Genomic DNA, 25,706 nt, shown 5'->3' with positions numbered 1-25,706 from the left:
ATATCTTTATTGGTGTGAATCCAAGAATTACTCATGGAGTAAGGTTAGGATTCCTAGGATATTGTCCTTTCTCCAAGAGGGTTTGGACAAAGGATTATCAGCTAGTTCCTTAAAGGGACAGATTTCTGCTCTGTCTATTCTTTTGCACAAGCGTCTGGCAGAGGTTCCAGACGTCCAGGCATTTTGTCAGGCTTTGGTTAAAAATTAAGCCTGTGTTTAAACCTGTTACTCCCCCGTGGAGTTTAAACTTGGTTCTTAAAGTTCTTCAAGGAGTTCCGTTTGAACCCCTTCATTCCATTGATATTAAACTTTTATCCTGGAAAGTTCTGTTTTTTGATGGCTATTTCCTCGGCTCGAAGAGTCTCTGAGTTATCTGCCTTACAATGTGATTCTCCTTATCTGATTTTTCATGCAGATAAGGTAGTTCTGCGAACCAAACCTGGGTTTTATACCTAAGGTAGTTTCTAACAAGAATATCAATCAAGAGATTGTTGTTCCATCATTGTGTCCTAATCCTTCTTCAAAGAAGGAACGTCTTTTACATAATGTGGACGTAGTCCGTGCCTTGAAGTTTTACTTACAAGCTACTATAGATTTTCGTCAAACATCTACCCTGTTTGTCGTTTACTCTGGACAGAGGAGAGGTCAAAAAGCTTCAGCAACCTCTCTTTCCTTTTGGCTTCGGAGCATAATACGCCTAGCCTATGAGACTGCTGGACAGCAGCCCCCTGAAAGGATTACAGCTCATTCTACTAGAGCTGTGGCTTCCACCTGGGCCTTTAAAAATGAGGCCTCTGTTGAACAGATTTGCAAGGCCGCGACTTGGTCTTCGCTTCACATCTTTTCCAAATTTTACAAATTTGATACTTTTGCTTCTTCGGAGGCTGTTTTTGGGAGAAAGGTTCTTCAGGCAGTGGTTCCTTCCGCTTAATCCCTGCCTTGTCCCTCCCATCATCCGTGTACTTTAGCTTTGGTATTGGTATCCCACAAGTAATGGATGATCCGTGGACTGGATACACTTAACAAGAGAAAACATAATTTATGCTTACCTGATAAATTTATTTCTCTTGTAGTGTATCCAGTCCACGGCCCGCCCTGTCATTTTAAGGCAGGTCTAAATTTTAATTAAACTACAGTCACCACTGCACCCTATGGTTTCTCCTTTCTCTGTTTGTTTCGGTCGAATGACTGGATATGGCAGTGAGGGGAGGAGCTATATAGCAGCTCTGCTGTGGGTGATCCTCTTGCAACTTCCTGTTGGGAAGGAGAATATCCCACAAGTAATGGATGATCCGTGGACTGGATACACTACAAGAGAAATAAATTTATCAGGTAAGCATAAATTATGTTTTTTTTTATTTTTTATCAAAACAAAGTTGTTCTTTGGCTTAATTTTTACCAAAATTGGTGTCTGAATTGCTTGTTTCTCAGGATATAATATTTAATTTGTTTTGTTAAGATAGAACTTGATGAAGGGAAAGGGCTTAACACAGTTTTCTGTTAGAGGCAACAGGATAGAAATCTGGAACCACCAAGTCTTTAGTAACCCACATGTATATAATAAAGGGTTTATGAAGGTGAAAAATACTGTAGTCCTATGGAATGTCTTAAGTGGAAAATGGTGTCTTTCATCTAAAGGCTTTTTCCGGATTGTAATTTCCACCTCTTTGGCAGTAGTGGTTATCTGTCCCAAGTACCTCTACAAAGCTTGTATGGAGTCTACTTTGTACATTTCTGCAGTATTATAAATTGATTGTCCATGCATCAGCATTGACATTTTTTTTTACTAATGTCTCACCATTATCTTCCATGTCTATTTGTTCCATATGATTTGCATGAGCTAAATGTTTTCTTGCACTTCCTACTTTTGTATTAATAACTTTAATAGTACTTGTCGATGAAAGACTTTTGTTGATTTGCAAAGATAAATGGAAAATGTTTTATAATTACTATCATTTCTTTATCCGTTCACTCAGTAGCACTAGTAATTCTTTCCTGATATGTTGGTTCATTGCTTTTTGCATACTAATGGTATCCATTATCATTTAGATTATACCCCTTAAATATTTAGTGATTTGTGTTGCTTTCATATCCCCTTAAAAGGGAACAACTGTTTGTTGGTGAGTGTTACTTATTGTAATGAGCCCAGGTATGACAATTCTAAAAAGTATGATTTCAATAATGTTATGTTCTACTAGGCATACAGATTGAAATATTTTATACTTTACATTAAAAAGTTGCAAAAGAGAGTAAAATAAACCTGCATTACTTTAGATGTATATTTTATTTCTCTTGTTAAGTGTAGTCAGTCCACGGGTCATCCATTACTTATGGGATTATATCTCTTCCCCAACAGGAAGTTGCAAGAGGATCACCCAAGCAGAGCTGCTATATAGCTCCTCCCCTCACATGTCATACCCAGTCATTCTCTTGCAACCTAACTAAAGATAGGTTGTTGTGAGAGGTCTGTGGTGTTTTTAAACTTAGTTTATTTCTTCAATCTTCATTCCATTCCACACCCGTCAGTAGCTCAGTGCATGGAAGTAATCGGCTTAATGGTAGCGGCAATGGACATAGTACCATTTGCGCGCCTGCATCTCAGACCGCTGCAATTGTGCATGCTAAGTCAGTGGAATGGGGATTACTCAGATTTGTCCCCTCTACTAAATCTGGATCAAGAGACCAGAGATTCTCTTCTATGGTTGCTTTCTCGGCCCCACCTGTCCAAGGGGATGACCTTTTCGCAGGCCAGATTGGACGATTGTAACAACAAACGCCAGCCTTCTAGGTTGGGGCGCAGTCTGGAATTCCCTGAAGGCTCAGGGATCATGGACTCAGGAGGAGAATCTCCTCCCAATAAATATTCTGGAGTTAAGAGCAATATTCAATGCTCTTCTAGCTTGGCCTCAGTTAGCAACTCTGAGGTTCATCAGATTTCAGTCGGACAATATCACGACTGTGGCTTACATCAATCATCAAGGGGGAACCAGGAGTTCCCTAGCGATGTTGGAAGTCTCAAAGATAATTCGCTGGGCAGAGTCTCACTCTTGCCACCTGTCAGCGATCTACATCCCAGGCGTGGAGAACTGGGAGGCGGATTTTCTAAGTCGCCAGACTTTTCATCCGGGGGAGTGGCAACTTCATCCGGAGGTCTTCGCTCAACTGATTCATCGTTGGGGCAAACCAGATCTGGATCTCATGGCGTTTCGCCAGAACGCCAAGCTTCCTTGTTACGGATCCAGGGACCCGGGAGCGGTGCTGATAGATGCTCTGACAGCCGCTTGGGTCTTCAACATGGCTTATGTGTTTCCACCATTTCCGATGCTTCCTCGACTGATTGCCAAGATCAAACAGGAGAGAGCATCAGTGATTCTGATAGCGCCTGCGTGGCCACGCAGGACCTGGTATGCAGACCTAGTGGACATGTCGTCCTGTCCACCATGGTCTCTGCCTCTAAGGCAGGACCTTCTAATTCAGGGTCCTTTCAACCATCCAAATCTAATTTCTCTGAGGCTGACTTGACTGCATGGAGATTGAACGCTTGATTCTATCAAAGCGTGGCTTCTCGGAGTCGGTTATTGATACCTTAATACAGGCTAGGAAACCTGTTACCAGAAGAATTTACCATAAGATATGGTGTAAATATTTATATTGGTGCGAATCCAAGAGTTACTCATGGAGTAAGGTTAGGATTCCTAGGATATTGTCTTTTCTACAAGAGGGTTTAGAAAAGGGCTTATCCGCTAGTTCGTTAAAGGGACAGATTTCTGCTCTGTCTATTCTTCTACACAAGCGTCTGGCAGAAATTCCAGACGTTCAGGCTTTTTGTCAGGCTTTGGCTAGGATTAAGCCTGTGTTTAAGACTGTTGCTCCGCCGTGGAGCTTAAACTTAGTTCTTAACGTTCTGCAAGGCGTTCCATTTGAACCCCTTCATTCCATTGATATCAAGCTGTTATCTTAGAAAGTTCTGTTTTTGATGGCTATTTCCTCGGCTCGAAGAGTCTCTGAGTTATCTGCCTTACATTGTGATTCTCCTTATCTGATTTTTCATTCAGACAAGGTAGTTCTGCGTACTAAACCTGGGTTCTTACCTAAGGTAGTTTCTAACAGGAATATCAATCAAGAGATTGTTGTTCCATCATTGTGTCCTAACCCTTCTTCAAAGAAGGAACGACTTTTGCATAATCTGGACGTAGTTCGTGCCCTGAAGTTCTATTTGCAGGCAACTAAAGATTTTCGTCAAACTTCTTCCCTGTTTGTCGTTTACTCTGGACAGAGGAGAGGTCAAAAGGCTTCGGCTACCTCTCTCTCCTTTTGGCTTCGTAGCATAATACGTTTAGCCTATGAGACTGCTGGACAGCAGCCTCCTGAAAGAATTACATCTCATTCTACTAGAGCTGTGGCTTCTACCTGGGCCTTTAAAAATGAGGCTTCTGTTGAACAGATTTGCAAGGCTGCGACTTGGTCTTCTCTTCACACTTTTTTTCAAAATTTTACAAATTTGACACTTTTGCTTCTTCGGGGGCTATTTTTGGGAGAAAGGTACTTCAGGCAGTGGTTCCCTCCGTTTAAAGTTCCTGTCTTGTCCCTCCCTTCATCCGTGTACTTTAGCTTTGGTATTGGTATCCCATAAGTAATGGATGACCCGTGGACTGACTACACTTAACAAGAGAAAACATAATTTATGCTTACCTGATAAATTTATTTCTCTTGTAGTGTAGTCAGTCCACGGCCCGCCCTGTCTTTTAAGGCAGATCTAAATTTTAATTAAACTCCAGTCACCACTGCACCCTATCGTTTCTCCTTTCTCGTCTTGTTTCGGTCGAATGACTGGATATGACATGTGAGGGGAGTAGCTATATAGCAGCTCTGCTTGGGTGATCCTCTTGCAACTTCCTGTTGGGGAAGAGATATAATCCCATAAGTAATGGATGACCCGTGGACTGACTACACTACAAGAGAAATAAATTTATCAGGTAAGCATAAATTATGTTTTTGCTATTATAATGTTTGAGAGACTTAGCAGTCCAGGGAGAGGTTGCTCAGTAAAGCTGATTTTTAAAGGGACCCTAAACACCTTGCAATTTCACAAATTACTATAATATTATTAAAGTTTATACTGCTACAAAGACAGTCCTTATTATATTAGCAGGATCTGGTCTTTTTTTTTTTTTTTTTTTAGATAATTTGACATGATTAAGTTTACCATCCAAACCGCAGCCTATCTGTTTGACTGGGAGCAGCCATGTTGTAACGCACGTTGCAAAATAAAAGGACGGTCACATGATGCGCTGATTCGTGGAGTCGAATGAGCCAGTGCATTTTTTTTTATATTTTACTAAATCTGCACGCAAACCCATGTTCTAACATCCACCCCACCGGTAATTCCTTGTCTGCACACTTCGCAGTCAGACCTGATAGCATTTGCAGCGTGTTGGATATATTCACAGCCGGACAACAAAATTGTGATTACATTGATCCTTTCCTATGCTTTACTCTGCTCTTCTGCCCTGTTGGCTGCTCGCTCTTCTCTCTAAGCTGTACCATGTGTGTACAGCTTAGAGAGAAGAGTGAGCAGCCAACAGAGCAGAGTAAAGCTTAGGAAAGGATCAACATATTCACAATTTTGTTGTCCGGCTGTGAATATATCCAAAACGCTGCAACTGCTATCGGGTCTAACTGTGAAGTGTGCAGACAAGGTATTACCAGTGGGGAGGATGTTAGAACATGGGTTTGCGTGCACGATCACATACGGATGACGTAGCATCGATGAAGGTGCCCATCCCACTTGTCGGTTTCTAAATGTAAAATAGAAGATGATTGTTTAAATCAAAAGGATGGATTTTTAAATTTTAAAAAAATGTATGCGTTTTGCATACTAACACTGCAAGGATGTTAACACATTCATTAGTTACATTTCATTGATGTATAGTATTTAAGGTCCCTTTAAGTAGAGTAAGTTTGTCAGATTTCATATTTCTTAAAGCAGTTTTACTATACAAAAAATGTTCATGCTTGTGACCATGATTATCTGTGTCCTACAGCACATAATAACATTAATAGGAGCTCTCTTTTTGCAGGTCAGCATAACAGATTATGTTGTCTTTGATCATTACACCTTATTTCAAACACTGATCCAAGCTACACAAACTGTGGCCACTGTAGCCCAGGCACCTGTCGAAAAAGTTGCAGACAAGCTTCGCATGACTTTTTGGTCACAGCAGTCACAATGTCAGCCCAGTCTTCTTGGGGTTAATAGTAGCGGCGTGTGGATTACATCAGGCAAAAACGAGTTTCATGTAGCGAAAGGAAACCTAATAGGTTTGTTGTCTTTCATCTTCTTTATTATTTTAGCATATGAAAAATAAAATAGGTATTAATAATAGACTACCATGCTATTTATTTATAAAAGCCGTAGACTTTTCAGATGCTTTTGGATTTTTCTTTCTCTTTATTTTAATTAAAGGGACATTGTACACTAGATTTTATTTTTTACTGCATACATGTTTTGTAGATGATCCATTTATAAAATCCATATGAGAGTGTTCTGTAAAAATGTATAGTTTTGCTTATTTTTAAATAACATTGGGCTGATTTTCAGAATCCTAACCAAGCCCCAACGTTTTAGATGTATACTGATGTCTACAGATTCCACCATTCTCCTGTTTGTATAATGAGTCTTTTCATATGCAGGGGAGGGTAGTGTTTTATATTCCTGCTTTATCTGCCCATTTCAGTGGGTGTCCCAGCCTTACCACATCAACATTTAAAAATGTACTTAGAAACATTCAATTTGGCAAAGTATTTCTTTTTAATGACACGATGAGTCCACAGATCATCTTAATTACTATTGGGAATACCACTCCTGCCCTGCAGGAGGCGGCAAAGAGCACCACAGCAAAGATGTTAATTAGCTCCTCCCTTCCCTCCCACTCCAGTCATTCTCTTTGCCTATGTTAAGTGCAAGGAGGTGGTAAATTAGGTTTTAGAAAAAGATTCTTCAATCAAGAGTTTATTATTTTTAAAGTAGTACAAGATTGTGCTGCTTTGTTCTGGGGGTGTAGCCGTTTTCCATATCAGTCTCTTCAGCAGAGCAGTGGTGGCTTTAGAGCAATGGGAACTTGTGGGACATAATTCTCGCTGCCTCTCCCATATTTTGATGCTGCCCTAATCCTGATAGCCTAAGTAAGATGACTCAGGCTTTATCTTTCTCCACAGGGCAATGTGGGGGAGAGGACCTCTCAAACCTGCTGAGCTGCCCTGCTGTCTGGCAGATTTTAAAGGTAAGTGCTGACTTTTTATTCTGGGTCGGTGTAAAAGATCTCAGAGGAAGTGGAGCACTTTATTTAATTGGGAAAGAACTCCTATATATAAAAAGGAGGGGATTTCAGTGACAGCACGTTATTAGCAGGCACTGGGGCTGAGGAGACTGATTAGGTGGCTTTATCTATGGGGGCCTTTTATCACTTGGGTTGAGGGTAAGGACTCAGTGGGAGGTGATATTGTGATCACATATATTTGGGCTAAGCTGCTATCTAGAATGCGGTAGCCAAATTTGCTCCCAGGTTTGCTGAAGGTTCAGTTAAGCTCCCGGTGGCGTAGTTTTTAAAACAAATAATAATGGCGACCGGGAGCTTGATGGTTGTTACGCCCACGATGGGCGGAGCTTCGTGTGGCACCAGTTTGGGCTGCGCACTATTCTCTCCAATTCCGATTACAAAAACGGAGGGACTGCTTAGCACAGTATTCAGTGTTTACAGAGAAGCGGGCCCGGACAGCGATACAGCTGCGTTCCAGACCTTTTTGTAACCAAATTGTACGCAGTTTTGGAGAGTCACTGCTAAGCACAATGCTTAATATTTCCATATAAGTAGGACCGGACAATGCTATAGCTTTGTTCCGGACTTGTTATGATCAGTTTTATAAGCAGTAACGTTTTTTGTTAAATCCTTCTGTACACAAAAACATGAAATAAAGTTTGGGTATTAGAAGGGCAGATGGGCACCTCAGCAGTGTTTAGTTGAGGTGTAGATAGGTTCTGCAGTAATTGTGTACTATTTTAGTTTTCTTTCTGCACACAAAAATAAAAAGTTACATTTTAAAATTTAAAGAGACAGTAACATTTTTGTTGTTGTTAATTTTTATAAAAAAAATTCACTTTTTTCTGAACCTACTCCTTCTAAGGTGTTTGCTGTTTAGGAGTCTGTTGACATTGGTCAAGCTATGCCACAAATTTCTCCTATAGTGTCCCAAAAAATGTATGGCCCACATGCAGTGCCCTGCGCTTGCTCTCACACTCCACCTGGAGTTACTCTGCATTTCATGCATTATCTGTTTTTTCCCACGAGGTAGAAAACATTACTAGAGGACATATTTTCAATCATTTATGGTGATTGATTCAGTAGTTGCTATTCCGAATGTTTCTTCCTTGTATCCTGAAAGAGGAAGATACTTCGGTAGTATCTGAGGGGGAATTCTCAGACGCAGATGGAGTAATATCTTTATCTGATCCTGAGGTTGTTTTCCATTTGTTACTTGAGGAGGTTTTAACTACCCTGGGCGACTCCGACACTACTGGCGTAGTCTATCCTAGAGCGTCTAGTAAGTTTTATAAGGAATGGGAGAGACCTTTTCTCCATCCCCTATATTTAAAAAGAGGTTTCCCATAGTCGACTCAGCTAAGGAGGCTTGGCAAACAGTCCCTAGGGTGGAAGGAGTTTCCACCTTAGCTAAGAGAACTACTATACTCTTAGAGGATAGTTGTGTTTTCAAAGGTCCTATGGACAAAAATTAGAAAAGGTATGTACACCAGGGCTTACAATGGCAACTTTGCTACCGTCACTAGTGCGGCGGCATATTGGTTTGATGCGTTGTCTGATGCAATTAGGTCAGAAACTCCCCTGGATGAAATCCAGGATAGGATAAAATCTTTATTACGATTTCTTCCCTTCAAGTTATCAAACGGGGAGCAAAGATTTCAGTTTTCACTGTTCCAGCTCACAGAGTCTTATGGTTAGAGCCTTGCTCTGCAGATGTATGCTCTAAGTCTAAGCTTTTTAGGGATTCCTTACAAAGGGAAGACCTTGTTGGGTCCTTGCTTGATGGAAATAATCTCTGATATTACGGGAGGTAGGGGTTTCCTTCTCCCTCAGGACAACAGGAAATAAACAAAAGAGACGATAGAGTAATTTTCGTTCCTTTTTGAAATTTCAAAGGAAATTTTTTTCCTCTTCGGTCTCCAAGCAGGAACGGTCTAAACCTTCATGGAGACCCAATCTGTCTTGGAATAAGGGAATCATTCCTAGAAGCCAGCTATGACTTGGGTTCGAGATGTTCCGGATCCCTGGGCAGTAGCAATAGTGTCCCAGGGATACAAGATAGAGTTCAAAAGTTTTCCCCCCAGAGAGTTTTCTGCTTTCAAGATTATCTGTAGACCAGACAAAAAGAGAGGCATTACTACACTGTTCCTCCTCGAAGGAGCGATTATTTCATAATTTGGATGTGGTTCTGGCTTTGAAATTCTATCTTATGGCTACGAAGGATTTTAGACAGACTTCGGAATTGTTTGTTGTCTATTCTGGGAAGCGCAGAGAGCAGAAGGCTTCTTCCACTTCCCTATCTTTTTGGTTGAGGAGCATTATCCGCTTAGCATATGAGACAGCGGGACATAAGCCTCCTCAAAGGATTACGGCTCATTCAACTAGAGCTGTGGCTTCTTCTTGGGCCTTCAAGAATGAGGCCTCTATGCAGCAGATTTGTTGGGCGGCTACCTGGTCTTCCTTATATACTTTTTCGAAATTTTACAAATTTTAAGTTTTTGCTTCAGCTGAAGCAGCTTTTCGGAGAATGGTTTTTCAGGCTGTGGTGCCCTCAGAATACGGTTTGCATATTTTTTTTTTTTTACCCTCCCATTTTCATTGTGTCCTCTAGAGCTTGGGTATATGTTTTCAACAAGTAAGGAATGAAGCCGTGGACTCTCCTCATATTAAGATGGAAAACATAAATTATGCTTAACTGATAATGTCATGATCCAGCCTAGAATTGAACCTGGGACCAGTCTCTATTTCTGCTGCTGTTCTTCCCAGCCTGTTGTTTTACCACTTTGCCCCAGTTGGCTTGATCACAGGCTAAGAGTATTGGGTTTTTCTGTTTGCTGCAACTTTGGCTCTCTGGCTCCACCTGCTTTCCAGCTGAAACAAATCATATAATCAGCAGCCTGCTATATCTGGGAGGTTTGTTTTCAGTTCTGGGCCTTGACATTGAGTGTTATACTCTGAAAGACCCTCTGGTCCTGTTTCCTGAGTGAAATGCAGATTTGTTGGATTTCCTGGTTCCTGATATCTGCTTAATTTCCAGACTACTCTTCTGGATATTCCCTTGGCGCTGTGTTTTGTTTTTGGACTGATTTCCTGGCAATTGATTTTGCCTAATTCTCTATTTCCTAAAGACTGACTCAGGTACTTTTGCTTGCTTGTTACCTGATACTATAGAATTCCAATTTGCAGTCTATGCAAGTTTCCTGTTTGTTACTACAGTGTTCCAGTCTACAGCATATGCAAGCATCCTGTATGTTATTACAAAGCGCTGCATTCCTGCCTGTTATTACACAGTTCCAGTCTACAGCATATGTAAGTATCCTGCCTGTTATTACAAAGCCCTGCATTCCTGCCTGTTATTACACAGTTCCAGTCTACAGCATATGCAAGTATCCTGCCTGTTATTACAAAGCTCTGCATTCCAGCCTGTTATTACAGTTCCAGTCTACAGCATATGCAAGTATCCTGCCTGTTATTACAAAGATCTGTATTCCTGCCTAATACTACAGCCTATAGACATTGCCTTATCTAATTGCATATCTCTGCATTGCTAATTATCCTATATATAAAACCATCACCTTTATTTCCTAAAACCTTGTACCTGTTTAATTATGCCAAAAAGTAAAGATACACGCAGACAAAACACAACTTTAAGCCCAGAACCTGACACCTCTGCACAACAGCTCCCAACTCCTGAACCTGCTCCCTTGCAGAGAATGACAGATAATTTAATATCCATCTGTATGAGGAGAGTCCACGGCCCCCGCACGTTTTCTCAGTTGGGCGAACCTAAATTTAGTTTTGTTCTTCTGGCACCATTTATACCCTGATATTTCTCCTACTGTTCCTTGTTCCCTTGGCTGAATGACTGGAGGATGAGAGGAGTGGGGGAGATATTTAAGCCTTTGACTGGGGTGTCTTTGCCTCCTCCTGGTGGCAAGATTCTGTATTCCCACAAGTAAGGAATGAAGCCGTGGACTCTCCACAAACAGATGGAAATTAAATTATCAGGTAAGCATAATTTATTTTATTTCTTCTAATTACAGATCAGTTCAGAATGATTTATTTCTAACTTAGGCCTAGATTTAGAGTTCGGCGGTAGCCGTGAAAACCAGCGTTAGAGGCTCCTAACGCTGGTTTTAGGCTACCGCCGGTATTTGGAGTCAGTGATTAAAGGGTCTAACGCTCACTTTTCAGCCGCGACTTTTCCATACCGCAGATCCCCTTACGTCAATTGCGTATCCTATCTTTTCATGGGATCTTTCTAACTCCGGTATTTAGAGTCGTTTCTGAAGTGAGCGTTAGAGCTCTAACGACAAAACTCCAGCCGCCGGAAAATAGCAGGAGTTAAGAGCTTTCTGGGCTAACGCCGGTTCATAAAGCTCTTAACTACTGTACCCTAAAGTACACTAACACCCATAAACTACCTATGTACCCCTAAACCGAGGTCCCCCCACATCGCCGCCACTCGATTAAAATTTTTTAACCCCTAATCTTCCGACCGCCACCTACGTTATACTTATGTACCCCTAATCTGCTGCCCCTAACCCCGCCGACCCCTGTATTACATTTATTAACCCCTAACCTGCCCCCCACAACATCGCCGCCAGCTACTTACAATAATTAACCCCTAATCTGCCGACCGCAAAGCGCCGCCACCTACGTTATCCTTATGTACCCCTAATCTGCTGCCCCTAACACCGCCGACCCCTATATTATATTTATTAACCCCTAATCTGCCCCCCTCAACGTCGCCGACACCTGCCTACACTTATTAACCCCTAATCTGCCGAGCGGACCTGAGCGCTACTATAATAAAGTTATTAACCCCTAATCCGCCTCACTAACCCTATCATAAATAGTATTAACCCCTAATCTGCCCTCCCTAACATCGCCGACACCTAACTTCAATTATTAACCCCTAATCTGACGACCGGAGCTCATCGCTACTATAATAAATGGATTAACCCCTAAAGCTAAGTCTAACCCTAACACTAACACCCCCTAACTTAAATATAATTTACATCTAACGAAATTAATTAACTCTTATTAAATAAATTATTCCTATTTAAAGCTAAATACTTACCTGTAAAATAAATCATAATATAGCTACAATATAAATTATAATTACATTGTAGCTATTTTAGGATTAATATTTATTTTACAGGCAACTTGGTAATTATTTTAACCAGGTACAATAGCTATTAAATAGTTAAGAACTATTTAATAGTTACCTAGTTAAAATAATAACAAAATTACCTGTAAAATAAATCCTAACCTAAGTTACAAATAAACCTAACACTAGACTATCATTAAATTAATTAAATAAAATACCTACAATTACCTACAATTAACCTAACACTACACTATCAATAAATAAATTAAATACAATTGCTACAAATAACTACAATTACATAAACTAACTAAAGTACAAAAAATAAAAAAGAACTAAGTTACAAAAAATAAAAAAATATTTACCAACATAAGAAAAATATTACAACAATTTTAAACTAATACACCTACTCTAAGCCCCCTAATAAAATAACAAAGACCCCCAAAATAAAAAATTCCCTACCCTATTCTAAATTAATAAATGTAAAAGCTCTTTTACCTTACCAGCCCTGAACAGGGCCCTTTGCGGGGCATGCCCCAAGAAAATCAGCTCTTTTGCCTGTAAAAAAAAACATACAATACCCCCCTCCAACATTACAACCCACCACCCACATACCCCTAATCTAACCCAAACCCCCCTTAAATAAACCTAACACTAAGCCCCTGAAGATCTTCCTACCTTGTCTTCACCATCCAGGTATCACCGATCCGTCCTGGCATCCGGTGCTGAAGAGGTCCAGAAGAGGCTCCAAAGTCTTCCTCCTATCCGGCAAGAAAAGGACATCCGGACCGGCAAACATCTTCTCCAAGCGGCATCTTCGATCTTCTTCCATCCGGTGCGGAGCGGGTCCATCTTGAAGCAGCCGACGCGGATCCATCCTCTTCTTCCGTTGTCTCCCGACGAATGACCGTTTTCTTTAAGGGACGTCATCCAAGATGGCGTCCCTCGAATTCCGATTGGCTGATAGGATTCTATCAGCCAATCTGAATTAAGGTAGGAATATTCTGATTGGCTGATGGAATCAGCCAATCAGAATCAAGTTCAATCCGATTGGCTGATCCAATCAGCCAATCAGATTGAGCTCGCATTCTATTGGCTGATCGGAACAGCCAATAGAATGCGAGGTCAATCTGATTGGCTGATTGGATCAGCCAATAGGATTGAACTTGATTCTGATTGGCTGATTCCATCAGCCAATCAGAATATTCCTACCTTAATTCCGATTGGCTGATAGAATCCTATCAGCCAATCGGAATTCGAGGGACGCCATCTTGGATGACGTCCCTTAAAGGAACCGTCATTCGTCGGGAGACAACGGAAGAAGAGGATGGATCCGCGTCGGCTGCTTCAAGATGGACCCGCTCCGCACCGGATGGAAGAAGATCGAAGATGCCGCTTGGAGAAGATGTTTGCCGGTCCGGATGTCCTCTTCTTGCCGGATAGGAGGAAGACTTTGGAGCCTCTTCTGGACCTCTTCAGCACCGGATGCCAGGACGGATCGGTGATACCTGGATGGTGAAGACAAGGTAGGAAGATCTTCAGGGGCTTAGTATTAGGTTTATTTAAGGGGGGTTTGGGTTAGATTAGGGGTATGTGGGTGGTGGGTTGTAATGTTGGAGGGGGGTATTGTATGTTTTTTTTTACAGGCAAAAGAGCTGATTTTCTTGGGGCATGCCCCGCAAAGGGCCCTGTTCAGGGCTGGTAAGGTAAAAGAGCTTTTACATTTATTAATTTAGAATAGGGTAGGGAATTTTTTATTTTGGGGGTCTTTGTTATTTTATTAGGGGGCTTAGAGTAGGTGTAATTAGTTTAAAATTGTTGTAATATTTTTCTTATGTTGGTAAATATTTTTTTATTTTTTGTAACTTAGTTCTTTTTTATTTTTTGTACTTTAGTTAGTTTATGTAATTGTAGTTATTTGTAGCAATTGTATTTAATTTATTTATTGATAGTGTAGTGTTAGGTTAATTGTAGGTAATTGTAGGTATTTTATTTAATTAATTTAATGATAGTCTAGTGCTAGGTTTATTTGTAACTTAGGTTAGGATTTATTTTACAGGTAATTTTGTTATTATTTTAACTAGGTAACTATTAAATAGTTCTTAACTATTTAATAGCTATTGTACCTGGTTAAAATAATTACCAAGTTGCCTGTAAAATAAATATTAATCCTAAAATAGCTACAATGTAATTATAATTTATATTGTAGCTATATTATGATTTATTTTACAGGTAAGTATTTAGCTTTAAATAGGAATAATTTATTTAATAAGAGTTAATTAATTTCATTAGATGTAAATTATATTTAAGTTAGGGGGGTGTTAGTGTTAGGGTTAGACTTAGCTTTAGGGGTTAATCCATTTATTATAGTAGCGATGAGCTCCGGTCGTCAGATTAGGGGTTAATAATTGAAGTTAGGTGTCGGCGATGTTAGGGAGGGCAGATTAGGGGTTAATACTATTTATGATAGGGTTAGTGAGGCGGATTAGGGGTTAATAACTTTATTATAGTAGCGCTCAGGTCCGCTCGGCAGATTAGGGGTTAATTATTGTAAGTAGCTGGCGGCGACGTTGAGGGGGGCAGATTAGGGGTTAATAAATATAATATAGGGGTCGGCGGTGTTAGGGGCAGCAGATTAGGGGTACATAGGGATAACGTAGGTTGCGGCGGTGTACGGAGCGGAAGATTAGGGGTTAATAATAATATGCAGGGGTCAGCGATAGCGGGGACGGCAGATTAGGGGTTAATAAGTGTAAGGTTAGGGGTGTTTAGACTCGGGGTACATGTTAGAGTGTTAGGTGCAGACGTAGGAAGTGTTTCCCCATAGGAAACAATGGGGCTGCGTTAGGAGCTGAACGCTGCTTTTTTGCAGGTGTTAGGTTTTTTTTCAGCTCAAACAGCCCCATTGTTTCCTATGGGGGAATCGTGCACGAGCACGTTTTTGAGGCTGGCCGCGTCCGTAAGCAACTCTGGTATCGAGAGTTGCATTTGCGGTAAAAATGCTCTACGCTCCTTTTTTGGAGCCTAACGCAGCATTTGTTTGAACTCTCGATACCAGAGTTAATTTTATGCTGCGGCCAGAAAAAAGCCCGCGGAGCGTTAACAGCCCATCTACCGCCAAACTCCAAATCTAGGCCTTAGTTTTCAGCCTGTTCTGTTTTTATACTGCAGGAAAATGCTTAGTTAGGATATATTTCCTCTTCGAAACAATTTGATTTTTACTAGCTTTCAGGTTTCTGCTTTCGACCCTGCATGCATTGGACTTCTACTACTTCGGTCTTCAAAGATTTTTTGTTGCATTTAGCAATATCTTCTCCAACAAGACTTTTTTTATTTTGCTCTTTCTTACAAGTTTTCTTATCTTATTTTTTATCAAGATAAGGTTTTATAGTCCCTGTATGATTTTTATTTAAGAATTTTTTTTTTGTCGGATATCACCATTGTCCTATTACAAAGAATTATTTTATTGGTCTCTTACTTAGTTAAAATGTTGTAGGCGCATTATTATATGACTTTCGAATCTTCTATGGTTTTTCGGACAATAATTTATTTTGCCTCTTGATCCACATTAGGGTCAATAGACCTTAGCCGTTTCTTTAGCTTTTTGGCTTAATTTCTCCTTTCCAAGGCTTTCTTGGAGGCCGGATAATTTTTTCCAATGACGCTTTATTACCTTTTTTACAAGATTAGTTTCGTATTCTTTGATTTTTGAGTAGGCTTATTTTGATCAAATTTGTAAGGCAACAACATACCTTCTTTTTATTCTACCACTTTTATGTGTTTGGTAGGAAGGTCCTTCAGGCAGCAATGTTTGGTATTTAGGTGCCTGACTTATAAAATGTTTTTTCCCACCCAATTATTCATGGACTCTACAGCTTGGAAATTAGTTTGCAGGAATAATGGCTCATGGACTCTAACCACCTTATGAAAGAAAACAAAATTTATGCTTACCTAATAAATTAATTTCTTTCATGGTGGTGAGAGTCCACGAGACCCACCCAATTTAATTTGTTGTTTAATCAATTTTTTTCTGGTGGCAATTTGTTTCCATCGTTTTTTCTTTTTAATGACACGATGAGTCCACGAATCATCTTAATTACTAATGGGATATTCACCTCCTGGTCAGCAGGAGGCGGCAAAGAGCATCACAGCAAAGGCTGTTAAATATCACCTCCCTTCACTCCCACCCCAGTCATTCTCTTTGCCTACGTTAGTGCTAGGAAGTGGTAAAGTTAGGTTGTAGTAAAGATTCTTCAATAAAGAGTTAATTATTTTTATAGTAGTACTAGATTGTGCTGCTTTGTCTTAGGGTGTAGCCGTAGTCCATATCAGTCTCTACAGTAGAGCAGTGGTGGCTTTAGAGCAATGGAAACTTGTGGGACATAATTCTCACTGCGCCTACCATATATGGATGATGCCCTAACCCAGAAAACCTGAGGGATATTTACTCAGGAATTTCTTTTCTTTCACAGGCCCATGTGGGGGAGAGGACCTCTCAAGCCTGGTGAACTGCCTCGCTGTCAGGCAGACATTTGAGGTAAGTGCTACTTTATTATTTCTGGGACTAGAGCAAAGACACTCAGGAAAAAAGGGAGCACTTCACTATCGACATTATACAATATAAGTGGCTCATAAAATATGCACTTTATTATTGGGACAATGTAAACTCTCAGAGACTGAGAGAACTGGACAGCATTAAGCAGGCACTGGGAGACAAGAATTTGTTTATGGCTCTGGTGGTTTTACACTTTTATGGCGTTTTTTCTCACAAAATACCGACCAGGAGATTAGGTTATTGTTAGCAACGCCCACGATGGGCGGATCCTTCTGAGTTGCGCGCCCTTTCATTGCGCCTCGGTGTATGGACACAAGCAGGTCAGAAAGTTCCAGTCTCTGCCTAGAAATGCATGTTCTACGTTAAACATGCGCTTCTAGGACCGGAAAGCAGCGGTGTCGTTCCCCTATCGAGTCCAAATCGTTTTCCTACAAAGAAAGAGGTCTTGCAGTCAGGTAGGCACCTCAGCAAAGCTGCTGAGGTGTAGGGGTGTCATTTTATTTGTTTTTTACATTCAAAGAAAAAAGTTACTTTTAAATTTAAAGGGGCAGTAACGTTTTTGCACTTACATTTTTTTTACTACAAATTTAAAGTTTTTTATTCATAATTGTACTATTGTGATTCAGAATAAACCAAGGGGCCTTGCAAAATGTCTCTTGTTCCTTGTTTTTGGATGCCAATGTGGAACCACCAATCCCTTTTTGTTCCTCATGTATTGAGAGGACTTTAAATTATAGGGATAAACTTTTTTCTGAGCCAACTTGTTCTAAAGTGGATGTTGTCCAAGAGTCTAATGACGAGGTTCAATATATGCCGCATCTTTCTCCTCGTGTCCCAAATTTTACCGCCTTCACATGCAGTGCCCTGCGCTTCCTCTCTAGCTCCCGCAGGAGTCTCTTTAAAAGACATCACTTCTCTTATGTCTTCTGCAGTTTCAGATGCGTTGTCTGCTTTTCCAATGTTGCAGGGAAAGCGTAAGAGTAAAATAGGACATTCAGTAAGCGAGGTTTCTGACGCAGTTGTTGCAATTTTGGAGGTCCCCTCCCAGAAGCCTGAAGAGGAGGATTCCGTAGTAGCATCTGAAGGGGAAGTTTCAGATTCGGAAAGTGTAATTCCTCTTGCTGATACTGAGGTTGTATCTTTCAGGTTTAAGCTAAAACACCTCCGTCCGTTACTTAAGGAGGTTTTAGCTACTTTTTTTTTTTTTTTTTTTTTAAGTTTTAAATTTTTTCTTTATTAAGAACAAAAAGTACATACAGTTAGATAACCAAAGAAAGAAATTACTTTCCACAAGTACATCAAAACAATTACATAGCATTAACATATAACAATTAGGCGTATTGCAGAGTTATATACATCTATATATATTGTAAGCAATATTTGTGCTTCTATTCAGTCAATGCGGGGAGTCTACAATGTACCTAGAAGTCACGGATAGCGGAGTATAACTCCAGAGTCGTAGTGATAGGGTTGAAGTGACAGTTGTAACCACGTTTCTCAATTACTTTGTCGGTCTGTATTTTAACATGGTCATTCAGTGGCATTGGGAGTAAGGGGTAGGTTATAGGGTTAGTAGGGAGGGAGTCATCACATGGGAGGGGGAGGGGAAGTTCAGGTGAGAAGAGGTGAGGAAAGGGGAAGGGGTTAGGGTAAAGAACGCGGTAGTGGAGATGGAGACATGAAGAGAGTGAGTGGGGGAGAAAGGGGAGAGGGAAAAAAAAAAAAAAGGGGGTAAAACTACCTGTGCGCGGTATCTCCTGTCCCAACTGCCTAGGGAGAGGGAAAGCGGTACGGGAGTCCGTATGGGTCTACTGGATCTGAATCCAGTCACCCCAAATTGCCCAGTAAACTTCCATTCGCTCTAACGAGCTATATGCAAATTTTTCCATGTTGGCTAAGTATTGTATTACCTCACAGACTTCCGAAATCGTGGGTGAGGTAACCTGTTTCCAGGCTCTAGCAATGCAAAGTTTGGTGGCTGCCATCACATAGATCACCAGTTGCTTGCTACATTTGGGGAGAGTATTATCCATGATGTGGAAGAGTGCCACCCTTGGCGTTAGCTGTATAGTCAGATTCATAGAATGCAAGAGTGTCTCAACATCTTTCCATAGGTCCTTTATTTTAGGACATGACCACCATATATGGGAATTGGAGCCTACCCTTCCGCACGATCTCCAGCAATCGGGAGATACATTAGGAAACATTCTCGACAGTTTGGTGGGCACTCTGTACCATTGTAGCATTAGTTTCATATAACTTTCGAAGATCGTTATACAATGGATCGTTTTTTTTGTCAATTCAATCGCTGCTTTCAGCTCTATATCTGATATGATTAAAGCCAACTCCTTGCACCACATTTTGATTTGGCTTGGGAGGCCTTCTGAGTGATCTTGTAGCATGGCTTTGTAGTGGAATGTGAGGGGTTTCCACGTCCCCATCTCAAGCAGCCATCTTTCTTCCCATTTAGAATGGGGTCTGAGAGTCTGAGTGCCAAATTTCCAGGAGCGAAGTAAGCTGAGTACCCTGCAGCACTCAAAGTAGAGCCATAAAGGAGAACCGCTTAGTAAGTCGAGTACTTGATGGACTGTCATAAGTTTACCGTTTGAAAACAGATGTTCCACCATGTCTATGTTGTGTTGTATCCAAAACTCAAGATGGATATTCGGTAGGTCCCAGAGAAGACCCCTTATCTGGTGAATCGGTGAGGGATGTGGGGCAATCTCCTTATGATGTCTAAGTTCATGCCACATTTTGATATTTTGTTGTACTATGGGGTTAGGAACTCTATCTACCAGCTGCTTGTGTTCATGAACCCAGAGAATACTTGGTAAGTCTAGGCCTTCAGGTAGGTGTAGTTCCTCTATTTTGAACCATTTCGGTTCCTCTCTAGTCGGGCCCCAAGCTGTGATCTGTGATAGCCTAGCGGCTTCATTGTAAAGGAATATATTTGGAAAAGCTACTCCACCTTTGGAGAACTCTCTCTGCATGGTTTTGTAGCCAATCCTAGGCATCTTTTTCCCCCATACATACTTAGAGAAAATTCGGTGAATTTGTTGTAATGTGCCATGCGGGATGTTCAATGGGAGACATCGGAATAGGTACAGCGCTTTAGGAAGCAGTGACATTTTCACCGTGGCGATACGGCCCATCCAAGAGATTTCTCTGAAATCCCATCTGTGTGTTAAGGATCGTAACTCAATGATGAGGGCGTCAAAGTTTAAAGAGAGGATGACGTCTAAGTCTGCACTTAAGTGAACACCTAGATGTTTGAGGGACGTTGTAGACCAGTGAAAGTCATACGTTTCGCGTAGGCTCAGGAGTTGGTCTTCGGGCAAGTTAATACTGTATGCCTCTGTTTTTGAGACGTTTATCTTGTAATAGCTCAGAAGGCTAAACTGTTCTAGGGCAGTGAAAACTGCCGGGACTGAACTTTGGGGGTTTGTGAGAAAGAGAGTAACGTCGTCCGCATACAGAGCAATCTTTTCCTGACTAGTGCTTACTGGTAATCCCTCAATGACAGGCGACATCCGAATCAGTTCTGCCAATGGTTCCATGACCAGGGCAAATAGCAAGGGGGATAATGGACAGCCTTGCCTGGTACCATTAGAAATATTGAAGGGAGGAGAGCAGAAGCCCAACCCTCTTACTCTGGCACTTGGATTAGAGTACAAGACTTTGATCATGGTTATGGCTTCGGGTGGGAAGTCAAACGTGTCCAAGACTCTCCACATATACTCCCATCTGACCCCGTCAAACGCTTTTTCAGCGTCTAGTGACAGGGCCAGAAGGGGGACAGCTCGTCTCTTCGCCTCGGAAAAGACGGAAATCAGTAGTCTCGTATTGTCCGGGCCCTGCCGGCCGTTCACGAATCCGACCTGGTCTGTGTTGATTAATCCCGGCAGCAGGGGAGACAGCCTTTCCGCGAGAATTTTAGAATATAATTTTGTGTCTACATTAATAAGTGAAATGGGACGGAAATTGCCACAAAGGGTCGGGTCTTTACCCGGCTTTGGGATCGCAACTATAGTTGCTTCAAGATATTCTTGTAGTATCTGTCCTTCAGTTCTGATTTCGTTGTACGCTTGACAGAGTACAGGTTTGAGTTGCGTTTGTAATTTTTTGTACAATTGCCCCGGAAACCCATCCGGGCCCGGGGCTTTATCAGTCTTCAACTGTTTAATTGCTATTCCGAGTTCCATTTCAGTAATAGGTTCAGTTAGCTTAACCTTGTCTTCCTCTGAGAGTTTGGGTAGGCCTAGTCTCTGTAAGAAGGAGGAGATATCCGGAGGAGACATCACTTTGGGTGTCTCATGAGAGTTGATGTTGTACAGGCGTTCATAAAAGTCGGCAAAAGCCTTTCCTATGTCTTCAGGAGCATGTACTTTTTGACCTTCAAGGACGAGGTATGGTATTCGGGAGCTAGCTAGTTTCTGCTTCAGTTTATTTGCAAGCATCGAGCCTGCTTTGTTGCTTTTTGAGTACATAATCATTTTGAATCTCGAAAGGGCTCGCTTAAATTTTTCCACTTCCAGGTTTTTAATCTGTGATTTCAAATTCAAAATCTCAGTGGATAGGCTAGCTGTAGGCATTAGTTTGTTTTGCCTTTCTTTCGCCCGTAGGTCGCAAGTGAGCTTGCCTAGCGGGGCCCCCCATTTTTTTTTGATATTCGATGCCTTTGCAATACAGAATCCCCTGATGTACGCCTTTAATGCTGCCCACCTGATTTGGTGCGAAGTCTGATTGGGTCTGTTAGTGTCTAAGAATTCCTCGACCTTGTCGACCAATTCTGTGACAAAAGAGATGTCCTCCCAGAGAAACCTCGGGAGCCTCCATGACGGTCTAGCCAGTACGGATCTCTCAATGTCAATAGACATTGTAACAGCGTCATGATCTGACCATGGACAGCTGCATATGCTAGAGTTTGTGATGTTGTTCATAGACCAGGAGTCGACAAAGAAGTAGTCCAATCTCGAGTATGACCGGTGAGGGGGAGAAAAATACGTGTAATCTCGTGAGTCAGGGTGACATGCCCTCCACACATCATAGAGCTCAGACTGGTATATCAGGTTTTGAAATTTAGGAGCTGTAGACCTAGAGTAGTTGTCTAAAACTCTATCTTTCGGGAGTTTTTTGTCCGTATGGGGGTCCCAGACTAGATTAAAATCTCCTCCTAAAATTAATGTGCCTTGCTTCAGGCCATCGATAAGATGCAGCATTGTGCGGAGGAAGGTTATCTGACCTTGGTTAGGGGCATACAAGTTTACTAGAGTGAAGAGGTGTGAATTCAGTCTGCAAACCACCAAAAGAAACCTCCCCTCTGGATCCATTTCTATATGTTGTGGTTGAAATGCAACTCTTGCACTGATGCAAATTGAGACACCTCTGGTTTTTTCATGGTAGGTCGAATTAAGGACCACCGGAAAGTGTCTAGATTTCAATATTGGAGTATTAGTTGAAGACCAATGCGTCTCCTGAAGGAAGGAAACATCACACTGGAGCTTCTTTAAGTAAGTTTGTACCATGCTTCGCTTCTCTGGCGAGTTAAGTCCCTTCGTGTTGAGGGAGACAAATTTAAGACCAGGGTTCATCGCGAAAGAAAAAAAAAAAAAAAGGGGGGGGGATCTAAAGGGTGAGGGAGGAGGAAGAAGGGAAGTTAAATAGCCGTTGTTAGTAGTCTGAGAGCAGTAATGAGTGTGGGCTGGTGGTTATCGTCTGTTTATAAGTTATGAAAATATGAGAAGTAGGTCACTTAGTGAGTGCGATTGAATCTGTGTTCTTGTGCTTACTTTCGGTAAGCTATGGTGTTACCCTTGGGGGGGGTGGAGAGATACAGTCCTACGACTGCATTAACCAATGTCCAAAAGAGTAAGAAAAAAGAGAAAGGAAAACTGAAAATCGGGGAGAGGAGATGGGGTTCGGGCCGAGGCAAAGCCTGTAAGCAGGGGGGGGGGGGGAGGGGGAAGGAGAAACAGTAATGTGCATCGCTTCCCTGATGAGCAGGGTCAATGCTATGTATATTTATCGAGGTGTAACTGTATAAATTAGTATCATTCTATAGGTCATGAGGAAAGAAGAAAAAGGTGGTCCTGTATAGGGTTTAACCGTAAATGATTAAAAGTGCAGATGTCAAGGAGAGAAAAATGAGATATTAATGGTTCAGTGTGCTGTCCTGATGGTCATGTAAAAACTTTATCTAATCAAAACAATATCTTTCAATCATAAATGCGAGAGAAAGTGGTGAAGGATCACAGTAATCATAATAGCTTCAGTCTGTGTAATTAGAACCTACCAACTATATTTTAGCACATAATGGTATCTTTATTGCCTAGGTTAGGTGTTTCTGTTCTGATCTAACATCTGGTATGGGTCATAGTAGCTTCACTCTGTATAACCAAAACCTGCCAACTACATTTAAGTGCATAATGGCATCTTAATTGCCAAGGTCAGGTGTTTCTGTTCTGATCTCGCATCTCTTATGTGGGTTATCTATTGATATTTAGGCTAATCTATACTCACAGGTGCAAGACTAATATATCTTAATTAATAATTAACTCATATAAACAATAGAGAACTAGAGGGGATCTAGTAAAGCCTTTTTGTCAGATATGCTTAGGACTTGTCTTATAGCATTTACTTTAGGACTCAATAAGTTATGCCTTATCAAGCGAGACTCTCCGACTGAGGCTAACAGGCTCTAGTCATGTGGTGAAACATATCCTTCCTATCACATCCATCTTAACATACCCATTCGCATGTTCAACGGCTTATGTGTCTCTATTAGTACCTAGTGGGTGTATGCTAGGTTTGAATATAATTGTAGGGTACTATGGGCTGAGAGCTATTAAAGCAAGTATGAGTGTCTAGGGAATAGGGTGCGGCAGTTAAGGTCCTGGGAAATGATACGTACTTTGGAACGGAGATAGTAATGTTTTATCTCTTGTAGAGACTGTTAGGTTGGTTAGGAATTACCTGTCTCAAATCTCTAGACAAATGTAACATATAATAAACATAGGGCTTGTGAGTTATGATAAACAGTGCATATAATCAGTGTCAAGAGTAGCACATAACTGTAAACATTGCAAGAGAAAGAAAAAGTTCAAGCATTTTCGTTATCAGCAATAGGGCAAAATGGGATAGTCTCTTATTGCGTGTCCATATCTTTGCAGCGTATCCCCATATATACCTTCCATATAGGATTCATTAAAATTTGCAACAAGTAACAGAGATGATATGAAATAAACCTAAGCATTGCTAGAAAGGTATGTATTACTCTGACATTTTCACAGTCGAAGCCAAACCAGGAGGATGAATCCTGAGGCAGAAGGTCTCTTATGACAGTACATGTAATCAATATCAAGAGTAACACATGAAAACTGTAAACACAGATAAAGAATAAACCTAAGCATTGCAAGAAAGGTATGTATTACTCTGACATTTTCACAGTCAATGCCAAAGCAGGAGGATGAGTCCTGAGGCAGAAAGTCTCTTATGACAGTACATGCAATCAATATCAAGAGTAACACATAAGGACTGTAGACACTGCAAACAATAAAAAGAATTCTAGCATTTACATTATCAGCAATAGGAAATCTAAGCATTGCAAGAAAGGTATGTAGTACTCAGATATTTTCACAGTTAAAGCCGAGTCAGGAGCATTGTTCCTGAGGTAGGAAGTCTCTTATAATATGTATGTGCCCATGAAACTTATCTTCAATCAGGATCCAATGTCTCTAGTCCTGTAGTTTAACATTCCCCCTTTCATAACAGTTGCATAACTAGGGAGCAAATAAAACATCCCCCCTGCAAAACAATATAACAAAAAACATTTAGTAGCAAAGGATATACTTATCAGTCTTCATCTCCTGAGGATTCTTCTACCCTATCTGATGATAGTTGCTGAGGTGCTAAGTTCTGTCTTTTAGAAGGGGTACTTCTCTGAGCAAGGGGCCTCCATTCAAATGCAGATGGTCTTAGGATAGAGGAGGGGGTAGTGTTGAGTTCCATATCCTGAGGGATAAGGGAGCTATTTTCTCCAAATTGGTTGGGGAACTTGGTCCATCCCTTGAGAAGGAAGAGGCCTTTGTCTGGGGTATCCGCTGTGTAGAATCGTCCATCTTTTTGAATCAGAAGTTTAGTAGGGTATCCCCACCTATATTTAATTCCCATCTGTCTCAATGTCTTTGTCACTTCACGGAATGTGCCTCTCTTTTGCATCGTAAATTGAGACAGATCTGGAAATATTTGTATAGAGGCAAATTTGGCTGGTAGAGTGGGGCGAAGAAACATGGCTCTAAGAATTTGTTCTTTGTATGTGAAGTAGTGGAATCTGGCAATCACATCCCTTGGTTTCTCTGCTGAGACATTCCTCCCCCTGGGGAGTCTGTGCGCTCTGTCTATCAGGGTCTCGTTGGGGAAACCTGGAGGGTGGAGTATTTCACACAGTTCAAGAAGGTATTTGCCAAGATCAGTTGGGGTAATCTCTTCAGGTACACCTCTAAATCTTAAGTTGTTCCTGCGGGAGCGATCTTCCATATCCGCCATCTTGGCTTCAACCGTGTCTAGCATGTCCACTAGAACTTGAGAGTGGTTAGCCAAGTTTCCCTGTTCAACTGTTAAGTCCTCTTGTTTTTTTTCCAGGACATCAATGCGTTCACTAATAACGCCAATATCTCGCCTGAGGTCTGCCGTGGAGCTCTTAATAGCTTTTGTAAGGGAATCT

At 41.2% G+C, this 25,706-nt stretch overlaps 1 protein-coding gene across 1 annotated transcript in view; it reads left to right on the top strand.

Annotated features, from left to right (window-relative positions):
• Window positions 1–25,706, top strand: part of TECPR2 (tectonin beta-propeller repeat containing 2) — a 608,030-nt gene that overhangs the window by 312,856 nt on the left and 269,468 nt on the right. Inside the window, exon 14 of the mRNA XM_053707105.1 lies at window positions 6,081–6,321. Coding sequence (XP_053563080.1) covers window positions 6,081–6,321 — 241 coding nt within the window. The remainder of the gene's footprint in view (window positions 1–6,080; window positions 6,322–25,706) is intronic.

The sequence above is a fragment of the Bombina bombina genome, chromosome 1 (assembly GCF_027579735.1).
Source record: "Bombina bombina isolate aBomBom1 chromosome 1, aBomBom1.pri, whole genome shotgun sequence".
Taxonomy (NCBI): domain Eukaryota; kingdom Metazoa; phylum Chordata; class Amphibia; order Anura; family Bombinatoridae; genus Bombina; species Bombina bombina.
The sequence above is the reverse complement of the archived record's forward strand: the minus strand, read 5'-3'. Positions and strand labels throughout refer to the sequence as shown.